The following is a 25573-nucleotide window of genomic DNA, read 5'->3' as shown; positions in this document are numbered from 1 at the left end:
GATGAACCTCTTTAACTTTTGAAATGGTTTCATTAAATTGATCCACATCACCATGTAGATAGACCTTGTTATTCTAGCTAAGTGGACCTTTTGGCTTCTTAAGTCTAGAATTAAACATGACACATATTGGATTTCGGCCTGCTTTCAGTGCTTACGCTACCTTTTGCAGTGGCAATTTAGTGGTAAGATGTTTTCTGGGATCAGGAGAATCAAGAGTTTGCCCCACATTATCTAGGAAGGCTTCAATCTGCTGTGAGTGGAACTAAGATCGTGTGACCTTGGAGCCCAATTTTTTGGCCTCCTAATCAAGCAATTTAAAATACCAAGGCCATCACTACCGTAGGTTTTGAATTTTCTAATTGCTTCCTTAAGCCCCGTTGTCAGCAGAAAGAGTAAGGCTTTGCCCTCATCAGCAGCACAGCTTCATAGGTGGGGATATGGACAAGACCTGCATGCTGGGCTAGAAGAAAGACTTTGGTAGTGGAAAATTTGCAGTCTTTTTATCCAGGTGTTTGTCTTCTGAGCAGCGCTCGTCGTGCAGTGGGAGATGGCCTGAAAACTCTAGTGTGGGAGTGCTCATTGGGCTCAAACTAGATGATCAGGACGTCTCATTCAGAAAAGCTGGTTGCTAAAAGTAGGGTAGGTAATAATACTGTATCCTAATTTCCACCTGTCTCAGACTTTTTAATCGTGTTCCTTAATCATGCCATAAATTACACAAAAAGCGATATAAAATGATCAGTGCAAGTGGAGTTCAAATAAATACAAAGTCCCCAATAGTGGAATGAAAACTGAGCTACAACCAGACAGTAGTTGCATCCTGGTAATGATATCAGATTCACAGTGTGGCATCTAAAGGCTGTCATTTGTTTTTTCAACTCTGCTTGCAGATGCTGCTATTAACCAGCATGTGGGCTGTTGTAGTTTCCCGCTACAGATTGCGTTTGCATCAAATGGGGTGGCCATAATCTTGCAGCTATGTTAGGCTGTGGCATTTTTAGGGCTGGTATATCTATGCTGTCCTCTGCACAGTTAAAGTACTGCATGTGATAGTTCTCCAACCCTCCCACTCCTCTTGACAGACTGGGAATTGCGGTGTAGACAGTAGGTACAATATTCCAGAAAAGCACTGCTGCCTTCAGCTTGGCAGGACTGTATCCTGTCTGGGGTATGCAGTTGTGTAAACGCTTGGATTCTTGCCACACTGCAGGACCGAACTGTCCTTTGCTGGTGCTGGGGAGACACAGGCGACTGAAGTTCTGCATCTCATCTGACTGACGCTAGAAAGGCAATACAAAAAGTTGCATTTTTTTTTTTTTAAAATTGCTGCTTTTAAGGCCACAGTGTGTGTTACCTTGAGTTGGGTTGTGTAGTGGACTAAGGTATCTGCATCTAAGCCTGAGACCAATTCCTAGATGACATACGTTAGATCTCTCTCCAGCAAGGAAATTCCGGTTTGCTTGATGCATCTCAGAACTACTTATCCATTGCTTTAAGGTGCAAATTACATTTTGACTGTTGCTTTCAGCGTGGTGGTCTTACCTTCTCTAGCAAAGTTTGGCAGAGCAGTGCTATCTTCTATAGAGCCTTTTTGTTTGAGCCCGGAGAGCACAGTAGAGGAGGCCCTTTCAGCACCGTGTATTTGCGCTGTGATTGCTGCGATGCTTTTTCTGAGTCCTAGCAGGGCTTACCAGTCCTGTGGACCCAGGATAAGAGAGAGAGAGAGACATTTCCTGTGCCCTCTGGGAAAACTTCTTCCCCACCTGTACACTGCAGAATGCTGCCTTGGCTATCTGCAAAATGTGGGATTCCTGGATACTTCATTTGATCTATTAATTTTTTATTTTTATTTCATGCTAGGGTCACTTTCGCATGCTGAAGTGCTGGACTGCAGTGCTGGTACCTTACAAGTGATATAGCCTTTTCGTATTTCTTGTACCTAAATTTTTTGAAACATTCACAGTTCTAGGAGAGTCATGGGTTCATGTTAAAATAATTTTTAAGTTTTGACCTAGAAATGAACTTGAAAACTCTTATCTGTTCAGGAACCATATCTGAAGGCTGAAAATCACTGGGGTGCATTTAGAGGCAGGGGTTTAATTCTAAGTAACTTCTCTTCCATTTTGAAATCTGGGGATCTTAGATTTTGGGTTCAGAACTGCTCTTTGGCCTGTCTCTAGTTAGAGTGGATTGTCCTTCTCAGTTGAGATAAGAGGTTGTGGTTCCTGCCTGTTCGGGCTTGTTCATAGAACTTTTCCATGTCACATTTTCATCTCCTTTGAACTTAGTGAGACTTCCTTGTGTGGACTGAATTGGTGGAAATGTATGATGTGCATTACAAGAAAGAACAGTGATGTTATCTTTATAGGATGCAGTACAGTACTGGAGCTACACCTGAAGAAATGCATACTGGAAGTTGAGAAACCTTAAACATTTTGCAGTATTGTCTCATGCAGTCTACACGGAGAAGAAAAGGACTGCTTTTCTTGCAAGCTTTATGTACGTTTACCTTTGTTAAACCTCATGCAATTCCTGATGGACAAATCTTCCAGCTTGTTAAAATATTTCTGAATGGTGGCTTTTCATGCTGTTGTGTCCCCTTCACCTGGTACCAGCCACAGACTTTGTGAGGGTGTAGCTGTAAACAAGCTTTGGCAGGAGTTGGTAGAGAGATCGTAGAGCATCCATTTGTACTTCGTGTCAGCCAGTTGTTTCCTTTTTTTCAGGAAGTCAGTCTGGTGGAGGCGATAACCCCCCCATGACAGGGGGGTTAGAACTAGATGATCTTTAAGGTTTCTTCCAACCCTAACAATATCGTGATACTGAAAAATGCTGATATTATAAAGTTGTGATTGTGCATTTGGGTTCTAAACAAGATAAAATGCCAGAAATGCATTTCCCAGCTAGCTGTAGTACCTGGGAATTTCTGCCCTGGCTATTGCCCACATTGCTGTTCACAAATGATCTTGTGGGACCAGATCCAAACACTATTTGGGTGCATAAGCTTTTTCTAGAGTCTCTGAACACCCACTCACTTCCAGGTGGGTGTAAGAGCCTATACACAGGAACTGAGTGTGTCAGTGTGGTTTTGGATCCAATATGGAAGATCATTCAGGGCAAAGAAAAATGAGTAGGTTGGACCGCAGGCTCTGGGGAACAAGCAGTAACTCAAAGGGCTTCTAGTGAAATGGTAAATCTGCTCTGTCCATGGAAGAAAGAGGAAAAATAATACTGAAGAGGACACCGTCTGTTGGTTTTGAGCTGAGCTCTTGTTATCAAGAGGAGAGCAAGGGAGAAATATGAGCACTTCCAAAGAGAACTTCCTGTGATGGTTCATCCTGTTTCTAAGGTACCTGAGCTTGCTTGGCGAATTGTCAATTTGCCTTTCTTCATTGACTGTAGGAAGATGATGCCTTGTTTAGAGCAGATGTCTGAAGCTTTGTGAGCTCAGCCCATGTCCAGTGGTGGTGTTTTTTGTGTGCAACAGGATGGTGCTGCCCTTCAGGTGACTGCAAGAGCCTTTGCTGTGATGGGGAGCAGGGCAGTGCAGGCATGCTTGGATTATAAAATGATATGGTTTTGCCTGAGGGAAACCTTCAGCTCTGCTGAATTCTCTTGTCTGGGAGAGGAGCTGTCTGGCATTCATCCATAGTTGGTCCAGGAGCTGAAAAGTTAAACCTTTTAAAATTACTGTGCTGGATTTCTTTGTGCTGGGATTTTCTTTCCTCTCCACAGTGGACAAAAAGGAGAACACGTGGTTTCCTTGTTTAGCAGACTTGGAGGCTAGGACAGGCTGGGACAGAGGTGCAATTAGATATTCCTTGGTGCGATTTACTCTCATAACTGAGTGTAAACATCCAATGACACTGGAGTGAGACCTCATTTAAAGATCTTGTTTTAAATTTGCTTGAATTCCACTTGTTTCAGCTTTAATTTGGTTATTATTTACGTGTTTAATAAGGACAGAACTAAAAGCCATGTGAAGTTTATTAAACTGTATTTGTGTTGGGTTTTGTTCTTCACTTTAAATATTAACTTCCTTTTAACTTTGAGGACGTGGTTAAACTAACATTTACAGTGTAACAGTTGAGAAATTGAGAAGGGGATGGAATTTGTCAGATGTTTAAAACTGCTCGCTCTTCAGCATGTTCATATGTATGTAACTAATGAACACTTAGGAGCAAAAGAAAAGTCTGTTAAAGATTCAGCATTTCACAGATCTTGTTCAAAGATGTTGTGAAAATAAAAAACACTGGAAAAACAGCGTAACTGTTGGAGAGGATTAACATGTGGGAAAGTCCAGAACCACGTGTGGAGAACACTGAAGATTTGGATTCCTGTCCTGAGTTAGCCCCTGAGCTGTTGTAGCTCCACCAGTACTACCAGGGGACAGAGTAGTGAAGCAGCACGATGTGATTACAAATGCTGTTTGAGTGCCAGTACTTACAGTCCCCTTGTTACTGTTGTAATTTCAGTCATACGGTGTGAGGATCTTCCTCCTTTCCCTGCTGTCACTTAGCCTGAGAAAAGCTCCAGTGACAAGGAAGGTGGTGTGTAGAAGAAGAGTGAACGTCTAGACTGGAGAGTGAGCAGATTGCTCATATGTACATATATGTACATATATGTACATATAAAATTCTGGTTAAGAGCATGTGAGAATATTTGGTGGTTTGGAGAACAGGGCCTTTTTTGCTAGTGAGAAATGTTGAACTGACTTTTAAATTAAGGATATGAAATATCCTTAGTATGAAAGATACAGCCACTGTTAAGCACAGTGGTGAGTGGGGCTGCAGTGGCAAGTGTGGATTATTGCTTATTTTAATCAATTTGTTGGTCTGGTTGCCTGCCTTTTTCAGGCTGAAATCACTCCAGCCTTTCCTGTTAGCTGAGCTGTGTGATTCTGTCAGCCATGTGGTCCTGTCATACTAACTGTAAAATCCATTTTGAGTTAATAATGCAGATGACCATTAGCTGCTACGCCTCTCTAAATCTGGGGGTTCCTGATGACTCCTGTGTCTCAGGTGCTCTGGGGTGGTGGGGCTGGGTGGCAGCTGCTTTCCTGGGCATGAAGCGATGCTGGCCTCCAGCACAGTGGCAGGCCATGTTCATACAGACTCTCACAGTGGAAGAAGGACAAGTGGGAGTATCCCGGCTTTTGATATGCATCTCCCCGGGCAAATGTGAATTGGCACATCCAAAGCGTTTTATTTAATGTGAATGATTTCTAGAGATGTGGGGAGGAAAATAGCTCTGGCAGTGACACGGTCTTCTGTTTTACTTCTTTATCTTTGAAATCCAGCTTTCTGCAGTCACTGAACATCATGCAGACTAGAAAAGAAAAGCATAGAGTGTCTGGTGCTGATGTCTGATATCTCACGCTGAGATTAGCACACTGCGGTATCTAGTAGTTGGAGGATTTGAGGGAGGCAACGTGAGGGGTGCATTTCTTATGGAAAAATCAAAATATTGGCCAGAGTATTCAAATTATCAGGTCCAAAAGATCTCATCTGGGCCAAAAGGTCTGAGGATTCTTTAGAACCCAAATGGCAAGTTTGGAGAAGATTTTAACTCCCTAGGTGGACTTCTCAGGCCCGATTCTGCAAGGCCTTCCTGCTTGAAACTCTTTTTGGCTTGTCAGATTAAACTTGAGATTGCTTCTTAACCTATTCCAGGGTGAAGACGCATGGCTCTTTCCCTCCATAGGTTTCACAATTCCAAAGCAAATGTGAAACATAAGTCCTTTCCAATGGTTTAAATTATTTTCACGCTTGATGCCAGAAAGTTGGGATAATGTCGGGTGGTGATGAAACTGACTTCTTCTTACATATTTTTGGCACCAACAGAAATGGTTGGCAGTGTTTCAGGAGCTCTGGTGTGGCTTTTAGTACCATGGCACCAGATTTACAATCCTTCTTCTAAGTAATTAAAACCTATATTAAAAGAGGGGGCTGGGGCTACCTCCCAGCTAGAAGGTTGGAAAAATGAAGGAAAGTAGTGGAGAGCATCATAAAGGAGACTGGAAGAATAAGTCACTAGAGCTTTTTCCGTCTCTGAAACAATTCTGATAAAGCCAACTTGTAATTTAAATGAAGAGGCAGCCCCTTTGAAAACTCCAGGGCAGAGGGAGTCTTGTAAACTGGTATGCATTCTGTAGGGCTGAGAAATAATGTTAATTTTCCTTCATAAATGGGAGCCCTTCTTGGACGTGTCATGGCATTTTATACTCAGTCAGTGACATTGCCCTAAAACCTCAAAAGAGGTGTCTCTTGTCTCTTTTGAGACAGAGGACTAATTGTTACTGCTATGCTTTGCAGCTGTGACAAATAGAAACAGTGATTTATATTCCTTTTTTTTTTTTTTTCAAAGTGCACTTTTGAAAGTAGTGACCCTTTCTGAGAGAGCCTGGTTTCCCCTGAATGCTGTTCAGTTAGTACGGCTGTCAAAAGTGGAGAGCGCGCTCATTTCTGTTGGCAGAAATTCCTCTTGCTGGAAATACTAGGCCAAAGGGATTTCCTGGGTGTACGTGAGGACTGAATTTGGCAGGGAGGTGTGGAAATGTACAATATACAGTATGTATATAATGTATATTATAAATCATATTAGTACAGTCAGCTGTTGAATATATAGTATTTGCATGTACGTGCAGAGCATTTATTTGGATGGTTGCCTGGCTGGCACAGAATGCAGTGGGAGGGGTAGGGGCAAAAAAAAGTCTCATCTTTGTATGTGTAGGATGGATTTTATAGGCATACAACCTAGCAGGACTCCTCTGGAAGCTCCTTTGCCTATGGTACTCATTATAGATACAATCTGGTGCTTTCTGGCAGGCCAGGTAAGGTCTTCTGTTGCTTGTGGGAGAAGCTGGATCAGACGTAGAGAGTTCTCCCAAGGAGATATATGGCAAAGAGCCGTATGTTGAGACTTTTAATGGCCATACAAATAATCACTGGATTAGTACAATGAAAAGTGAGTAAGAAACCCTCCCTGTACATAATTTGTTTCTCCAGTGTTATAACCTTAATGTTGCTTACTAAGCTTGGAAGCTTTGTTAAGTTTTAAGGTGATATCTTTACTTTCACTCTTCCTTTCATGCCAGGAAAAGGAGTGGAAAAGGCATCAAACCCTTAAACACTTCGGTTTGCAAGCAGAGGAGAGCCGTCCTGGGGCAGAAGTTGACTTCCAAAGGTGTTCTTGCCAGCAGTGGTGTAAGGGCTGGACTTGATGCAAGAAAGGCAGGGTTTTAGTGCTCTGACCTGTAGCCTATGGAGTCTGTTATTTAGGCAGGGTCTTTGCCGTCCTTGTGTGTGGTGGAAAAGCTATTAACGGGGAAGGCACAACGGTCCATTCCCAGCTTGACCCCTGAAACCCAACCCATGGCTTGCAGTGAGAGCAGTGCTACGTGATTGCTGTTGTAGTTAAGAAAATGTATTTGGTCCCCATACAAAAAATGTGTAGCTCTGCAAGTCCTACTTAGACACCAACTGCGTAAAAATGGTCCAGGTTCAAACTGGGTTGATAGACAAGATTCAGATACCAAACTTTCTGATGTGTTTTATTCTCTTTTGTGGACAGGTTGGCTATATCCAAATTGGATCAGAGCACATGCTAATACAACCAGTGAATACATCAGAGACCTCATTTAGTGGAAAAGAGCACTTCATCAGGCGTAGACGATCCACAAAATCAAGCCATCCCGTGATGTTGCACATTCCTGATGAACACTGCAAGGTTGTAGCAGGTGAGCTTGGAGTGGCTCAAGAGAACAGCCATGAGTATGCAATTGTACCTTTAACTGTTGTTCTGCCAGATATGTCTGTATTTTGTGATTCAAGTGTTTGGGCAGCTGGAGCTAGTGAAAATTGGCAGGTGTTAATGAATCCTTCTGTTACTTCAGGCAGAAGGAGCCACATTACAAACATAAGAATTGATGAAACGTGCTGTAACACTCAGTTTGTGAGAAGATAAATTTATGATGGGTCAGAGTAAATCTCTGCTTTACCAATGTAATGTGGCCACTGCTGGAGAAGGCATTCACCGTGTTTTAACAAAGGCTCAAATTTTGAAACTGAAGTCAGTGGTGAGTGGCGCTCTTTTGTCTCACCTTACCGCTAGAGTCGGGCAAAGTAGGCATGGGTAGGATGGTGATCCTCACATTTCAGAATGCAGAAAGCATGCCTTCAGATAATTTAATTTTAATAGCCTAGCTCCAGGGATCCAGCTCTTACTGGGATGAAAAGATATCTGGAGAGGGGAAACTACCAGATGTAGTTGAGGAAGGTAATTTTTTTTTAACTAGGAACTTGATGTTACTTTTTTTTTCTGGTATTTGACTCATCAAACTTAAGCTCTAGCTCTCATGCTATAGGACCTTTTTGTTTCTTTGAGTGACAACTTTTAAATTGTTTGGTTTAAGGTTTTGTGAGATAAACTCTTTTCCTCTTGTCTCCTGTTAGAAGGAGATAGCAAAGAAACTTTTGAGATCTTTAGCTTTGTTTGGGGATCTGTGAACTCAGGTTTGAGGTCTGAGAGTCCAAAATGTGATAGCAACTTATATAGATATCCCTAGGCTAACTTTAATCTAGTTAGCTTGGGTGTTGAAGGAACTACATATGTGACAGCAGGGCACCTGTGTGAGTTAGGTGGTGGAGTCCTCTAAGTTTGGAAGAGAAAATGTCTAACTCTCTTTACTGATCATATTCTGTCTTCTCCCATTTTTGCAGACAAACAGTCAGATTGTCGGTTAGTATAAACTGCTCTATTTTTTTTTTAATTCTTTAGAGGAATTGATTTTTTTCCTTCCTGGAAATCTTTCTGGGTGGGTGTTTTTTGTGAACTCTGTGAAATTTCTTCTTTGGGCTTCAGTGTGCCTGGACGTTCTGTTCCTTTTGTTCTACTCCTGCCCTATAACTCTACCAGTATTCCAGCTTTTGTTCCTCCTGCAGGGACTACATACAAAATGGAGACGGGGGTTGGGGTATCTGTACAGTCTTCTGCTGGGCTGCCAGGGGGGCAAAACGGGAAGCAGGACTGGCAGGTTTAATGGGTACAAGAGTAAGAGACCCACTAGTGTGGGAGCAGTTGAGGCTCAGTAACAAATGCTGTTGTTGGACATAAAGGGACATAACAGCAGCAGGAGGCACAAAAAGCTTCTTGGTGGGAACAGCGGCGGAAGCAGAGGTCTGAAGGAACTGACTGGGATAGGCAGCCATGAACTTAGTTTGCCTGTGTCTCTCAGGTTTTATATTTAACCAAGCCTGTGTACCAGCAGAGATGACCTCTTCTTGCTTGTAAGGTTGCTTCTTGACTTGCTCTGCTTGTTGGTAAGTCTTGTAGCCAGGAACTTTTATTTTCTCTTGTGTGGAGTTGAACTCTGAATAGTTCAGCAAGTTTATCATTCTCCTGGGTTCAGACTAAGCCAATCTTCTTTTTGATTCTCTGAGTATGAAATCTTGGTTCTGGCTAGAGTTGCAGATCCCCTATGTCTCTTTTCAGAGGAAACATCAGAATTCAGCACCACTCTGATTTCCCAGCCAAGTACTGTAGGTGCTGCAGCACTGCGTTCGTAGAAAATGCATTACGAAATTCTTACATTGTAAAATGAGACAGGCATTAGTTAAAAGCTGAACTGAACCAAAATCAGGCTGGGAAATCTGCCTTGTCCTTTTGTCACTGAACCTTTTGACCTTCTGTCGAGGGGGAGGGTGCTGTCTGTCCTTGGCAGAACTGAAATTCCCTCCTTGAGAAGAGGGACTAAAGGAAAGGAAATTGGGGAGACACTAAGTAATTACATTGCACCACAAACGGAAAGAGGAGGTGAGTGAGTACCAAGTTATCTGTAAAAATAAGACACTGAAAGTGGACGTTGGAACAAGAGTGTTCCCACTAGCACTGACTGATTCCTGAAGTCTTCTGGGGACCTACTATGCGCTGCTCTTCTCTGCTTTTTCCGAAAGGGAATGTGAATAGAACCCATAGTTGCTGGGATCCTCCCTGCAAGCTTTGTCCTCCTCAGGTTGGCCAAGAGGGCTTGATGTGCTGGAGGGCCTCATGGCATGGGCTTGGTGGACCCTTGGTCTGACATGATGTGACTGCACCTAACTCTCTATGTCAGCAAAATTAATTATATATCTGTTAGATTCTTAATCTATGGACAGCCTGAGGAAGAACAACTCCCTACTTGCAAGCAGAGTTGCCAAAGTTTTTTGTATTTTTTGGTCTAAGAGCACGTATGTACGCACATGCACACATGTGCACACACTGCTACTGAAGCTCAGCTCATGCGAAGGTGGTCACCAGGATACATGGGCTGAGTGCATATCTGAGTTGGAGGCACAGGTAGATTGATAGTGTGGTACAAAATTTAGTTAAGGCTATAGATCTTGGTCTGTACTAATTGACAGGCTGAGCTAGGACTGGATTTGGGGAGAGCATGGGCATCTTTGACTCTTGCATGAGACCAGGATCACTCTAGTCCTTCCCCCGCAGGTAGGTGAGGAAAATCTGGGAATGTGTGATTCCCTGCCCTGTCCCAAGATAACACAGGAGTTCGTGAAACAGCTGGGAACGGAATTCATATCGCTTGGGTGCCGGTTCTTTGTGTTGGCCGCAGACTGGCTGTGCTAAAAGGGGAGCCAAGCACCCGAATGCTGCACAGTGGGGAGTGCTGCTTGCTCCTGGAAACAGCTACCGCTTCAAGTAGCTGTGTCATAAAATAATGAAATAGCTCATGGGCTTTGCCACTTAAAGGCAGACTCCTGAATGTTTTCCATTGTTGTGAGAAAGAAATGTAAGTTGTTGCTGTTAATAGGCTTAGCACGTTAACGACCTAATTGACTCCTGTCTGGTTTGGATTAACTTTGGTGCACAAGGAGTTTAGAAACAAAAAAATTAATCCTCTTTGACACACAAAAGGTCCATTCCCAATGAAATTGTGTGGAAGTGATGATCTAGGGGCATGCTTCCAGAGTTTCTCCTGGGAAAAGGTCTCTTTACTGTATTGCTTGTCAGCATCAGCAGGTTGAAGAACTGATCAGGCTTGTACTAGAGGTTCTTTTTCACTGGCTTGTAATTTGGCTCACCCAGGCTACAACTTGGCAGGAAGGAATGGAGGTTGTAAATACATGGGAAATACTTGCATGGTAGACATTTTAGATATCCTGTTTCGTGGAACAACGTAGAGAAATATGCATCTGTGTAAATACAATATAAAATGAGTATTTTTCAAAGCTACTGAATTGCCATGCTTGGGAACCTTCCAATCCTTTGCTGTTCTTTTTGTGTTTTTGGAACAGGCAAGAATCACCTCTTAAGATATTTTCATAGAATTCTTTAATTTGGTGGTACCTGGCATCATCTGGGGTTATTTGGGATTCAAATAGAAAACATCAGATGGTGAACTTTAGTTTGAATATAATGAACTTTTAATATTAAATCACATCATAAGAATTTAAAAAGGGCTGAATTTCTCAATGACAAATTGACAAATTTCTGTTCACATCAATGATGATCTATGAACTTAACTTGATTGTAAAAAAAAAAAAATGCTTGGTGATATAATGACTCATATGAATATTTGGAGAAGGAAAGCATTTTAAGAAAGCAAAGTTAACTTAATCAAGAAGTACTATGTGTCAGTGTTACTGAGGGGATAGAGAGCACGGCTTTCCAAGAGCATCCCTCTTGCGTTCCACCCAGAATTGTGACACTTTCCTCACAGACCCCATCCACGGGAGAGGAAAATGGAGCTGAACAGTTCCTTGGGATGAGGTAATCCTAGAAGGTTTGTTTGAAAAGTGCTTGTTAATCTCTAAAACAACTCTTTTAGTCTAAGTGGAGTTCCATATTCTACAACACACAAATTATTTTTAGAGCTGCAGGAGAATTTTGTGGAAGCTAAATTTCTCCTGGAATAATCTGTATAAGAGGGTTAATCGGGCTGTGGTCAGGAATGGGGAAAATACATAGGGTCTTGTATGACTGGATTGATCAGGTTTGAATCTGAAAGTGTCTACTAATGGGTTAAAAAAAAAATAAATCCCAGGTCTGTGGATTCAGGGCTGATGTTTTAATTCCTTGTTTAAACTTTCAAGTGCTCCAGCAGCAAAGGATGGATCCCATCACCATGGGCCAGGTGCTATTGTTAGTCATATGATATGTGTATATGTATTATTTTTATCACCTGTCATCCAGCAGGAGAAAGAGTTCAAGTCACAATGCACATTTCTGCTCAGGCATGAACATGAGCCCCTGTGAGGCAAACAGAAAACCTATTAAAAGGTTTCCAGGTGCGTGTGCTGTGAGGGGGAAGGAAGGGAAGGTTGGGTTTCATTTGCTCTGAAGCATAGCGTCATTAGGAACATGTGAAATAGCTTCCCACCAGTGATGGGAAACACTTCTTCAGTTATATCTGGATGCTGGGCTGCATCTAGGGTACGAACCTGCTATCACAGTCTATTCTGATTCTAAAGAAAGAGGTTGACAACTTTCTTGTCTAAGGTCCTGGGCTAGTGCTCTTTCTGAAGAGAGAATGGAGTCATAGGGAGTTTTGTTTGTAGGTTTTAATACATGTAAGGAAGAACTCTGCTACAGGTGAGCTCAGTGTGGAGAGAAATAGATGTCTTTTAATGCATCATACAGGATTTTTGCAGTCCTGTTGTGTTTGGCCTAGACCTCCATGAGTAGACTTCTCAATTTATTTGTGGGGACAAGAGGTAGCTGCAGGGCTAATCTGTGTTTTAGCATTATCTGTGATTCCCACCAATCTCTGACCCTGTAAGAAGAGCTGTACTATCTCCTTTATTAATCCCCTGTAGCTAACATTTGGGGTAGAAAACACCTGAGAAAAGGCTTCTTTCATTGCCCTGTCTCTCTGCAACTTTATAATGCAGACAATGAAGCTGTTTCCACTGACAATATCCACCACACCTTCAGCTGTTGTAAATGCATGTAGTTATGTTAATAGTAGTTTAACTAATTTGTTGAGATCTGGTTACTTATTTTGCACATTCCCTATGCCATCATGGTCTATGGATGGGCAAAGTTTTTCAGTTTTTCTTGATGAGAGAAAATATCAGTGATAAAGACAGAGTCAAACCATGTTATGAACCTGTAGGAATCTCCTCTAACCATGTTGTAAAACTTTCTGTTTCTTTGGGAAAAGTAAGTTCTACTATAACTTTTCAAAAGGTCTCCAGTGATATATTAAAGTCCCCTTACATAGAAGGGATTTGATATAAAATACAGTCCAGGAGCATGAGAGAGAGCAGCTTGTCTTTGGAGAGGAGGTTGTTATTTCACGTTTATGATACAGACCTCATAAATTACTTTGCTTTAAACCCATTTCTCAGTTTAAATGAACCAGTTTTCATTTACTGCAAATGTCCTGTGTGGAGAGAAGTGTGTAGTGAAAAACGGGATTATCAACATTTTAATTCACAAAATAATAATGTGTTGCTTCCCTGTCCAGTTACTCTGCAACCTGTTTTAACAATTGATCAAAGCTGGTAATAATTTACATAAGTGCTAGTATGCAGGTATCAAACGTAGGGAATGCTTTCCCTGAACAGGTATAAATCCTAAACACATGTTACTGCTGTGTTGCATTTCCCCATCTTTAATCATTGTCTCTTAGCTGTGTTTTCTCTGCAGGTTTGACTTGGCCTGAAATAGCAGTTGTTATGGCCAAAAAACATGTGCACTAAAAATAGAGAGATGTAATGCAACCTATATTAGTCCATATTAGGAAGCATCTGTTGAAGAATTAAAGCAAGGATTTTTAACAATGGGCTATGCAGGAGATGTAATGTGATTAGGTGTTGCAAGCATAGAAGGATTCCCTGTATCAGAAATCAGGTCTTTCAGCACTTTACCCATGGGAATATGTCTCACTTGTGTGGATAAATCCCTTGGTTTCTCCAGGTCCCTTGTTTTCCAAAGAGGGAGTCTGGATTTTCCCTGTAAGTGTGTGATTGTTTCCTTATGGCTGATAAACAGCAGCCTTTTGGAGCAGTCTGCCATTTAGAAGTGTCCTTTTCCATCACGTGGCAAGTGAAGTTTTATTGCTGGTGTGTTCTGGATGAAGCCCTTAGCATAAGGGCAGCATGGATAATGTGGACCGGGACAGACTCCAGTTTACTCTTCCTCTACTGGTGCAAAAGAGACAGAGGACACTCGAATACCCATAGTGTATGAATTTCTTTACCTTCTAGAGCAGCTGCACGCAGGAGAGCTGTATTGTGCCTTCACTGGGCTCCTAATAAAACTTGATGCTGGTTTCCATTGGAACCTAATGAAATCTAAACTGACAGGTGGTGATGAGTAGGTTGTCTAGTGAACGCCGTCCTTGTCTTGGGATGTTCGTAGGTATTCTGGTGGTCATTCTGGCTACAAAGGCAGACAAGCTTCAAGGAGACTAAGATTTGGTGAGTCCCTGGGCTCTTTCAACCTCGGCAGAAGTGATTTGAGTTCAGCTGCAAAAGCCCAGGATGAGCTGGTAAGGCTGGCAGTTGTAAAAACATTCTTTGCAAACTAAGCACATTTGCTAAAGACTCATTAAAAGAAAATAAACCTGGAGGCCAATGATGCTATTTTTCACAGTATAACTAAAGCCAAGCATTTTGTTAGTCCCTAAAGCCCTGAAGTGGATTAGGACTGTGCTTTGTGATTCATCTCAGATCTGCTGAGTTTAAGTGATCAAAACTGAGGAGTCTGAGTTCGAAGTCTTCTACATCACTCTGTAGCATTTGGACTTAATGATATTTGTGTTACGGGGTCTACCCCTATGGCCCCAAGCAAGCTGGCACCTTTGTGTGTCTATTACAACCGAAGGCAATCAATTCAGCTTCAAAGGATGTACAACAAGTAACAGAGCAGATCAAATAAAGGATGAGAAACTGAGGCACAGAGACTAAGCGAAAGTGGCAGAGCAGATGTTTCCATTCCCACTTTAATAGTCTTACCATTAAGCCACGCTTCATGTACCATTACATTGTCTTTTCTGACTGCATTACGAGTCAGTCCTTGTTCCCAGCTGGATGAAAAGCCTAACGCCAAAAGTTTGTTTTTAAAAGGAGATGAGTGCACATCGTACAGGAGGTGGCAATCTTTGAAATCCTGATGACAGGTTGAACCAGTGAGCAGACAGAGAATCATAGCTCTTGTCCTGTGCTGTCTTACAGACCTGCCATTAAAGAAGTCCTGATACGTTATGTTGACAACTCAGATGCATTATGTTGATGACTTTGGAGAAAAATGTGGTTTTAACTGATGTGTCCAAGCCACAGGCGAACTTGGATAACGATCCTTGCGTAAAATCTCTGTGGTGTTTTGAGATGCAGCAGAGAGTTCATGACTTCTGTCTCAATTTCTTGTTTGCTGCTGTGCCAGGCAAATAATCATGAACTTGTGATTTGGTATGAAACTGGCCATGTAAAAAATAATAATAAAAAAAATAACATTTTGGGGACAGGGAGCAGTGGATCATTCTGCTATGAAATTATTTTTCCCACCAGTTGATGCCGGTTTTTCTCTGCCATTCTAGTCAGAAAGAAATTGGAAGTGCATAACTGTTTTGTAGAAGGCAGTAAAAATGGGAAGGTAGGTCTCAGTCTGCAATCGGCTGTGATTTGAATGACCAATGATTTTTAATTTCTGAACTTCAGACTCCCCACTGGTATCAGGTAGCTGAGGTAAATCTGAAATCACAAGTGTTTAGTGGAGGTATAGAAGTCCATTGCACAGGGAGAATTTTGTGCTGTGTCCTGATGGAGGTGAAGGGGGCTCTGTGTTCCTATAGGTGGAAATAGATTGGGGAGTGCTGGTACACGGAGATGTTAAAAGGGTCACGGGTTGAGGGAAGTTAACAGTGGGCTTCCTGAGAAAGAACTGGAGAGGATTAGACAGGAATAGAAAAGAGTTTCTAGGGAGAAATCTGGCCTTGCAGAAAGGACTCAACAATTTTACTTTTATTTGTGGCTTTTATTGAACTGCATCCATAAACTTCCAGTAGGTTTAACTAGAATGAGGCCACTAAAGTTGCAAAGGGGAAGATTAGGGAGAAAAAAGGTGGAAGGTATAGGAGAAGGAGTTGCTTTTCTGATGAATCTGGGAAATACTGTTGGGAGGGAGGCAGGAGGAGCAGAAAGATTCTGCTACAGCAAGAATGTGCCAAAAACCAGGCAGTGCTGGACATGGATTTTGGTGTGTAATAGAAAAAGGTGATTTGGGGCGGTTGCTTTGGATTTGTACATCTGTTAGGTTGCCATAAAAATCGATGAACATAAGGAGTTTTCTGCTAAGGCTTCAGAAGGTCTCTGTTGTACTTCTGACTACAGTAGGGGACTATGTGGTTTTGCCATTCTGAGTAAGATTTCAAAAACTGCTGGTCCACAGAATGTGATATGACCACGCTGCTTTGCAGGTGACTGGCCAAGGAACAGTAAGAGCCAGTAAATAAAAGCCAGTTAATGAGCTCGGGCAATGTTACGTCCTTTTTATACTGAGGATCTGGGTGCGTACTGCCCTTCTCCCATCACCTAATAGTGAATTTTATGGAATTTTTGGCTGGGTAGACTGTGTAACACACTGTCAAAGTGACTGGCAAAAGAGTGATGTCCCTTGTGCCTAGTCACCCACGGCATATACGTGCTGTGTTGTAGATTGACTGTTTCAACTCATATTTCACATGAAATTGTCTGACCTCTTAAGCAGGGAACACCTGACTTCTAAAATAGTGTGCAGTTTGGTTCTGTGTGCTCCCCACAATGTAAACTCTCCTGACAGGCTCCTGCCCATGTTTTATGGCCTCTCATGCCTTCACACTAACACTTAACATCTGCACCACAAAATTTGTAACATCGGTTTGTTCAAATAAAGATTCCACTAAGCATTTAATCCTTGTTTTAATGGCTGATGTTTATTTTAGTTTGGGGCTTCATGTACTTATGGAGGGATTCTCTGCCCATAGTCCATAAATCACATGGGCCAGGAGTGAGACTTCTCTGTGTTGGCTTGTTTCCAAAGTGAGGCTCTAGAGATGGGGTTTTTCTGATACCTCCTTAAAGTTGACTCACCTCAGGTATGAGTTGCAGATGTGTTTAATGAGGATTTTTCCTATTAGGTTTGGATCTTTTTCTCCTCTTCCTCAAATGTCTGCAATATGGGATGTGTGTATTTCTTTTTTTTTGTTTTTGTGATAGTTCATCCATGCAATGATAGTTGAGTTTTCTTCACATGCTTGATTATAATGGAAAATTGTTTGTATGTGTGGTAGGCAGGAAGATGCAAATATAGACAACTCTGAAAGTAGCCTTCAGCAACAACAAAAAGGACAGAAAGAATAAAGAAAAGCCACACTGTACAGGAGCTACAAACTTAAAAAGGGGAAAGGGAAAACCAAAAAAGGGACACACACTCGCTCTCATGTTCAAATAGTTTGTTTATTCAAATAGTTGCTTTGCCTTGCCTCTTCTGTAGTGTATAATCTGTGACCATCCAAGCTCTTTGTAGGCTCCCTTGAGTCTGTTACATGTTGCCTGTTTTAAATGCTTCGTAAGCTTATACCTGGAGAATGTGAGGGAGAGGATGGGAATTAGGCCTGGATTCTCTAAGTCAGGTCACTTTGGCTGTGTTTCTAGACAAGCCTGTGAGGTGGTAGCTTTCCACACACAATGTCTAATCACTACCATCCAGTAGAAAGCAGCCAATCCACAGGTTCAAGTAAAACTCATGGAGGAACGAGGGCCAGAGGCTTTGTGTGAACCAAGGCTACCCAGCAATTTGCCAAGAGTCCCTTTATGCTGCCGCTGTCCAGAAATCACACCTTTCAGAGTTTCAAACAGCTGCCTCTGCAAAGATGTGCCAAGTGGAATCGACAAAACCTTGCCAGTTGCTTCATCTGCCGCAGGAAGGTTCATAATGGGCAATCCCATGGCAGATGACCATAGTGTGACCTCTTCTCCCTGGAGTGCAAACTACAGTCTAGCATAGTGGGTTCCTCCACTGAGACAAGTGACTCCTTTTCCACCAAAAGGAGATTTTACCCTAGGTTTTCACCTGAATTTATATTCTTCCACTTAAGTGTTTTTACACAGCTCATTCAATGCCAGGCCCAGACTTATTTGAGTTTAGACCTAGCCCCCCATAAAAGCTCTAGAAGCAGGCTTATACTGGCTAAGAACTTTTTATTTATTAGGCAATTATCAAAATAAGAATTTGATGTGGAAGTGCTGTTACTTCGAGGAAGGTTTTGATTGCTAGCAGCAAGACACAAAAGATTAATATTCTTACTGGAATAATTTGCCTTCTCTTCCTTTTTCCTCTGATTTCTTCCCTGGTATTTATTTGATAACCTCAAACATACTACAGCTAAAGGTGTGTGACTATGTTGAGGGAGGGGTGAGTGGATGAACAGAAAGAATAATAAAAAAAAAAATCATGAGAGCTTTTTCACAGAAGTTTGACGACATCATCTCCATTTCATATTTGGCAAATCAAACGTGTTCATCTTTCCTTCTTTCTGGTATAGTCACTCTACTGAGCAAGGAGAGTTTCCATCCTTTAAAGGATGCGGGAGGGACAATAATGACAAAGGATGAGGATAAGGCTGAGGTACTAATGCCTTCTTTGCCTCCTCTCTTGTGAGACCCCATCTGGAGTATTGTGTCCAGTTCTGGAATCCTCAACATAAGTAGTATATGGAGCTGTTGGAACACGTCCAGAGGAGGCTTCAAAGATGATCCAGGGGCTGGAGCACCTCCCATATGAGGACAGGCTGAGAGAGTAGGGGTTGTTCAGCCTGGAGAAGAGAAGGCTTCAAGGAGACCTTATAGCGACCTTCCAGTACCTCAAGGGGCTACAAGAAAGCTGGGGAGGGACTGTTCACAAAGGCTTGTAGTGATAGGACTACGGGCAATGGGTATAAACTGGAGAGGGGCAGATTTAGGCTAGACATAAAGAACAATTTCTTCACCATGAGAGTGGTGAGGCACTGGAATAGGTTGCCCAGGGAAGCTGTGGATGCCCCATCCCTGTGTTCAAGGCCAGGTTGGATGGGGCCTTGGACAGTCTGATCTAGTGGGTGGTGTCCCAGCCTGTGTCAGGGAGGTTGGAACTGGATGATCTTTAAGGTCCCTTCCAACCCAAACTATTCTATGATTTAGTATAGTGGACAGGTACAGTTGGGCTTGATGATCTTAAAGGTCTTTTCCAACCTAGTGATTCTATGATTTTATTTTATTGCCTTCCCACAGCACTTAGAAACATACAGATCCCCTGCTCTGGGGCAGCTTTGTTGTGATTGTGCGCTTTTCTGTAGCCATTCTGCAGTCTGTGTGAAAACAAGCCTCAAAATTTGGTTATTTTCATCTTTGCTGCTGGCGTGCAGCTTCCATTGTGTATAAGCATCCCAAGTTTTCATTTTTGCCTTGTCTATGGGCTCCTGTCTGTCTTTTTAGACCCAGGGGGTATATTTCTAAACTATTTTTAAAAAGAATCAAATTTCATGATTTTCTCAGTTTAAAGTATGTATGCAGTGTTGACAGTCGATGCCTTGGGCAGAAAAGCATGTGCAGAGCATGCTGGATGACTGCTAGACAGCTCAGAAGAGGGAGATGGGATGGACATGTGCAAATGTGCGTATCGACAAGACAGAAAACGTATGAATGAGCAGAAGGCAGAGAGTCCATTTCAGGTGGGCTTTGGGGGACTTACGGCTGATGGAGTTTATCACCCTCAGTACAAGAGGATCAGTCAAGGAAAACTGATGATCTGGGTGTGAGTGCATTTACCAGCCTGGGAAAGAAGGGAAGTTCAAACTGAGTTATGTAAGGGAGCTGGTAAACAGGCTGTGGAAAGACAGGGTCAGTGAGCACTAACTCGGATCTGCCTGCTGCAGATCATCCAGTATGGTTTATCCCATGTCACTTCTGCATTGAATGTTGAGTTCATGTTCTTTCAGGACCTTTTGTGTATTCTTCTCCCTTCTTCACTGGAAAGAAGCAACATCAATACCGGCATTGTTATCCATAGTGTATTGCGGGCTGAGCAGTAAGGAGCTATAATGTCAGTGAATCTTGGCAGTTTGTTTCTTATTGCAAAATAAATTTGTTTTAATGATTTCATTTGCTTTCTTTCATATTACAATTGAAAACATGAATACATTTTTTAGTGACTGCAATGAAGTGAAGAGTTTCAGCTTCAGATCTGAACTTAATTTCTCTTTTGTTCGTGCCTCGGCTGTTTTGCACATCTGCCTTTGAACTGTAAAACACATTTCGCCTTTCAGTTTAGAAGAGGACAAATTGCTAATACATTAGTCCCTTAGTTTGGAGGAAGATAGGTTCAATTTCTGTCCATTAATTTATGTATTAACAGTAGCTGACCACTGCTTCACTTTATAGTCCTTAGAATGGATCCTTTACACAGGTTCTTGTAACTTAAGTTCATTAACGATCAGCTGGTCTAGAGGCTCCCCTGCTTCTGGTACATATACCACTGTAAAACAGGCGTGCGAGCTCTGCACGTAGGTGGTCAGTGAGTGCAGCTGCTGGTGCTGGTGCGTATGCCAATAGCAATAAATGAGCAAAGAAAGCCTGAGAAGGTCTTATCTAACCTGACCTTCTGCACTTCTGGGTTTCTTCCAGAGACTTCTGCAGTTGGCCAATAATGTATGTTCCAAAACCATCTGACTTAATTTAAATTTTTTTGAGACTCTGTCGTGTTCTGTTACATTGCTCTAGTAATGTTGGTAGGAAGTAAAAATGCAACTGATGGAAATACTGACTACAGGAATATCTTACACCTTGCCTGGCTGAGGACAACCTGCATAGTCTAGAGTGCACATTGCATCCCAGAAGTTTTCTACAGCTAATTTTTCCTTAATTAGGATGTGTTCCATGACAGTGGAATTTTACGCTTTTCACAAGCAGGATTTCCAATTTCTGAAATTTTTGCAAAAGCATGACTTCTTGGCTTCAAATATACCTAATGTTTTACTGTTCAGGACTTCTCTTTTTCCTGTCCTGTTTGCATGTGATCTGGTGGTCTCAGACAAATCTGCACGCAGAGGTAGAGATGTACTTGCAATAGAACCTTTTGGCTGCTGCTTTGAATCAGCAAAGGACACTTTAATTGAAGGTCATTACAGCCTGAATGTGCACAAGAATGTTTGTGGAGAAGAGTATAAATGTTTTATTGTGATCTCTCAGCCTTAATAAGTATTTGGACTTTCAGAAAAGAAGAAGCAAAAGAAAATTAAATCAACCAGTGACTGGAGGGAAAGAAGAAATGCCATTCGACTTACCAACGAGTACACAGTAGAAACTCTGGTGGTGGCAGATGCTGATATGGTCCAATACCATGGTGCAGAGGCTGCCCAAAGATTCATCCTCACAGTTATGAATATGGTAAGTAGGCACTTTACTCTCAAAAGAAGAAGCAAGAGTAAAAATATCATTTCCAGGGTAGGTTTAAACTAGATTCCATGGTAGCTGAACTGGATAACTGTTTTGAACCTCAGGTAGGAAGCAAGGTTTTGGTTTTCTTGTGTATGTGCCTCTTCTCCCCTGTCTCTAATTCTCTGTATTTGCCTAAAATACAGTGAAAAACTTTTTTGAAACTGGAATTGCAAGTTTTCAGTTAGAAAATATTCCGTAATTGTCCAGGAGTAATGTTTTCTACTCTATTTTTTTGTACTGCTATGGCTTACTTTGATAGAGAGTATCCTGAAATGAATAGATGGTATTGTCTGACACGATATTTCTTGGGTTCCTAAAGATTTCCATGACACACCTTTTTCATAAGAGAGGTTTCTCTGTGGGTCATTGTCATAGTGGGCAGTCAAATTGTTATTGAAGAGAGCAGTCATAGTGATTTCCAGGAGAAAACCTGGCTTTAAATTAGTTAGCAATGCTTTTTAGCTCAAATTTTTACATAATGAAAATGATTGCCTCCCTTGCCGTAGAAGATACGGCAAACCACCAAAACTGCTGGCTAATTCCATTCTCTTTACCCCTGGACTAGTGCTACACAAAGTGGTGCTGATCATACCTGTGAGAAGTTGATGGAGCTTTAGAAGCATTCTAGAAATTCTGCAGAGAACCAGTCAGGAGAGCCTTTTGAAATCGCAGGCTCCTATGAAGTGTAGGTGTTAATTTGTTTGCTGTCCTAGTCGTTAAGCCTTCAGTCTCAGTTGGTAATGGAACACAAAGCCTCTCACAATGAATGCTTGCTTGATCACTTGTTGGCACTGTCAGTAACGATGTAATGGCTAAATTGGATGTGGATGCTGAAATCTGCTTAGAGACGGCAGGGGTCCTTCCAGAGGCATTTGCACAATGAAGTCTTGGAGGCAGCTTGTTTTCTTCTGCCCATGCTGTTGTAACATCCAGGAACAGTTCTTCCTCCTGACTAGCAAATTGGCTTGCAAAAAAATAACAGTTCTTCATAGTAATTGACTGGTCATGCTTCCCAGTGAAGAGCTGAGTGACGGGTGCTCAGCACGTAATCCAGCTTTGGGACAACAGTTTTTTTAAGAGGCCTTGTATTCCTTTATCAAGCGCGGGTTTGAGGGAGCCCTCCTGTAGTGAAATGCTTTGCTGATTAGGCAGGGAGTTTTTTTTTACTGACTAGTCTTTTCTGTTAACAAGCTGCTTCTGTATCCCTTTCTCTGACTTTTATTTTGCCTTTTGCCATGCTGTGACAATAGTCACTCAACAGGGCTTCATTGTGTCTCTACATTTATTTGGGTTGATTAATGGGAAATGTCTTCTTGCAGCAAATCCATTTATACTACCATCACTTCAGGATCTTCTTACTGGCTTTCTTACGTTTAAGGATGTGTTTGCTAAGGGTACAAGAGCCTTAATCTTGTCCTTCACCTTTAAATTCAGATAACAGCTTTGCAGTGAGCAGGCAGAATGTAAGTCATATTTAGCTCTGAACAAATCTGCTTCTTAAGTCACTTTTTGAGCTAACAGAAATAAATATTCAGATGTAATGTGTCAGGGATGAGATTTGTCCTTATGTCAGATGCTTGGGACCTCAAGAGAGGTGATGGATGCTTTTTGTTTGCAGTGACAGCACAAGGGTCCTTCTAAAATCTGTTCTGCACTGATTCATCAGCAAGATAAAAATCTGCCAACAGTTCTGCTTCTCTCATGCCACAAGGTCAATTAGTTCATTGTAATCATTAGTGCATCTCTGTGTTGTGTAGTTTTATCAGCCTGTGAAGTTTGTTAACGTTGAGTAAACTGATAGGCCAAGTCCTAAGCAAAAATTGGCCAGAACAGTTATTTGTCCAGGCTGAAGAGTACTGCAGAACATCCCAGCAACATCAGCTTGCCAGGTGTGAATATATATGTGTGGGTTGGTGCTGATAGATGGGTTGAGTTCTTTAAACCCATTTACTAAACAAATATTGAAGCTCAATTTCCAGTGGGTTTGGCTGATGGACTTTTAAGCTAGGTTCTGGTGCTGTAGCGTGAGCTCACCCCTTTATTAGACACTGGAGAGTGCACATGGAAGAGGAGTCTTGGCTGAGGAACACATTTATCCGACATCTCCTGAGGTGCAAAGTCCAGCTGAAATACTTCCCACTGTGAAGTCATTGCTTCTAGGGGCTCACCCATGTGGTTTTTCTGATATCTGATAGGATTTGAATTCATGTTCCAGTTTTTCAGCCTTCAGAGGAGCACTGACAGAGTCTCTGGCCTTTGTCTGGCCACCTACCTTCCCACACTTGTAGGAACAAAATATCTTTCAGGCCTCTGCTTCCCTGAGGAAATTGATTGTGGGTGTCTGGCAAGATTAGAAGATACTGAAGAACTAATAGGCAAACACATAGGTGGCATCATTGCATAAATCCTTTTTTCTGGGGCTACAAAATAAGGTGAAACAAAGACGAATTTTAACTTTCCATTTCCCATAATGAAAGCTGTTCTTCATCCTAGCAAAAGAAGCTGAGGAATAATTCAGAAAATAAATTTCAAGTAGAGCGATGGGATAGTCCTGTGGTTAAGGTAGGTCTTTAGCTGAACTCTGCAGTCAGCCACACTCCTGAACCAACCACAGTGAATCTTTGTGTGTTAGTTTCTCGTCTGTAAAACTGTGATACAACCCTAACTCCTTAAAGCAACATCTGTTGTACCCTTGTCTGCTGCAGGATAAGTTGTGCTGTATATAACCAGGCAAATGAAGGCCTCCTGGCTGCTTGGGATCTTTGTTTCCTGCCTGCCTTGATACGGCTTCTGTGACTGTTAGTTGGGGGACAGGATTTGCCCTGTGATATTAGGCAGTGCTTATTCAGCTACGCTGCAGGATGGCGGGCTGCCTCTAAAAGAAACCAGAATGTTAATTTTGGCTTGGATGCTTGCATTTAAGCAAATAGAACATTACTGGTCAGGGGTATATTAACTTAACTCCTCTCTGTAAGCCATTACGTTTACTGTCAAACCACAAAACAAGCATTAAGAGGTCTTATTAATGCATTTTATATTTATAGACATTTTAAATAAAGTGATCTGCCTTAAAGTATTTAATATCTATTTATGTTACAAGAATTTCTGAAGGGGGAAAAAAAGTTAGCATTACAAAATGCTGTTTTATTACTCCCTTGGTAAATGAGAATCTTAGGGAAAAGAACCCCACCACCCTCCTCAAGAATAACAGCTAAGAAACACAGCAAACCCCTTTTGCGACCTAGAAATAACAGTTAGTACTTTGTGTAGCAAATACTGTGTTTTTAATGTTATTCTGTAGTTCTGACCACCCCCCTGAACAGAGAATAGATTCACATTAAAGTGAATCTAAACTAAACTAACATTTGAAGTTGTAAGACAGATTTTTCTAAGGTCATGGAAGAATTTCCTTCTAAGGTACTCTGTAGTGTATGAGTAGGAACAAGCATGGCTCCAGGGCTTTAAGTTGACTTTTTTTTAAGTCACCATTTCTAAAATGAAATCTTTTCTTGTTCTCTGGCAATGTTTTTGATTCATCACAATTTTCCTGATGAACGATTCCTCATAGCTTTGCAGTAACATTAAAAAACTGGTAAAGAAGTTGTCAAATGCCACCATGGGCATCTGCAGCCTCAGTGAGACAGCGAGCTTATGGGCGTACTGGATGTGAGGACATGGAGAGATATCAGCAGAATTATAGAAATACAAAACCAGCTACTTAAGTATATATGTGCTGATTAATTTTCTAAGTTAAACTCCCCTGGTACTGAGGTTTTGCACAGTGCTGCAGTGTTTACATTTCAGTTCTTGTTTCCTGTTTGCATCCTTTGACTTGAGTGCATCTCCCGTTTCCTCCCTTTGTTCATGCTCTTCCTTAGTAGCCACCACTGTTTAGAATGTCCTAAATTCTGAAACAAAGTGCCTTTTTGTTAAAACATGTTTATTTTGCTCACCCAATCTGTTAGTCTGCATATGGCAAGTATAACTTCTCATGGCATTTCATCCATATGCAGCTATTTGGATGTTGTTTCTTGTAAGGTCTGTGTTGCTCTTGCGACGCTTCATGGATTAATCTAAACTGAACTTCAGGTTTCTCAGCCAGCATCTACAAGACCAGGGCA

At 41.8% G+C, this 25573-nt stretch overlaps 1 protein-coding gene across 3 annotated transcripts in view; it reads left to right on the top strand.

Annotated features, from left to right (window-relative positions):
* The window catches only part of ADAMTS17 (ADAM metallopeptidase with thrombospondin type 1 motif 17), a 178591-nt gene that overhangs the window by 3127 nt on the left and 149891 nt on the right, over positions 1–25573 (top strand). For all 3 annotated transcript variants that reach the window (XM_054077506.1, XM_054077504.1, XM_054077505.1), the window contains exons 3-4: positions 7573–7738; positions 21229–21401. In XM_054077506.1, coding sequence (XP_053933481.1) covers positions 7573–7738; positions 21229–21401 — 339 coding nt within the window. The remainder of the gene's footprint in view (positions 1–7572; positions 7739–21228; positions 21402–25573) is intronic.

This window comes from Cuculus canorus, chromosome 12 (assembly GCF_017976375.1).
Source record: "Cuculus canorus isolate bCucCan1 chromosome 12, bCucCan1.pri, whole genome shotgun sequence".
In the NCBI taxonomy this organism is placed as follows: domain Eukaryota; kingdom Metazoa; phylum Chordata; class Aves; order Cuculiformes; family Cuculidae; genus Cuculus; species Cuculus canorus.
Note: the sequence above shows the minus strand (reverse complement) of the source record. Positions and strands in the feature narration are given on the sequence as shown.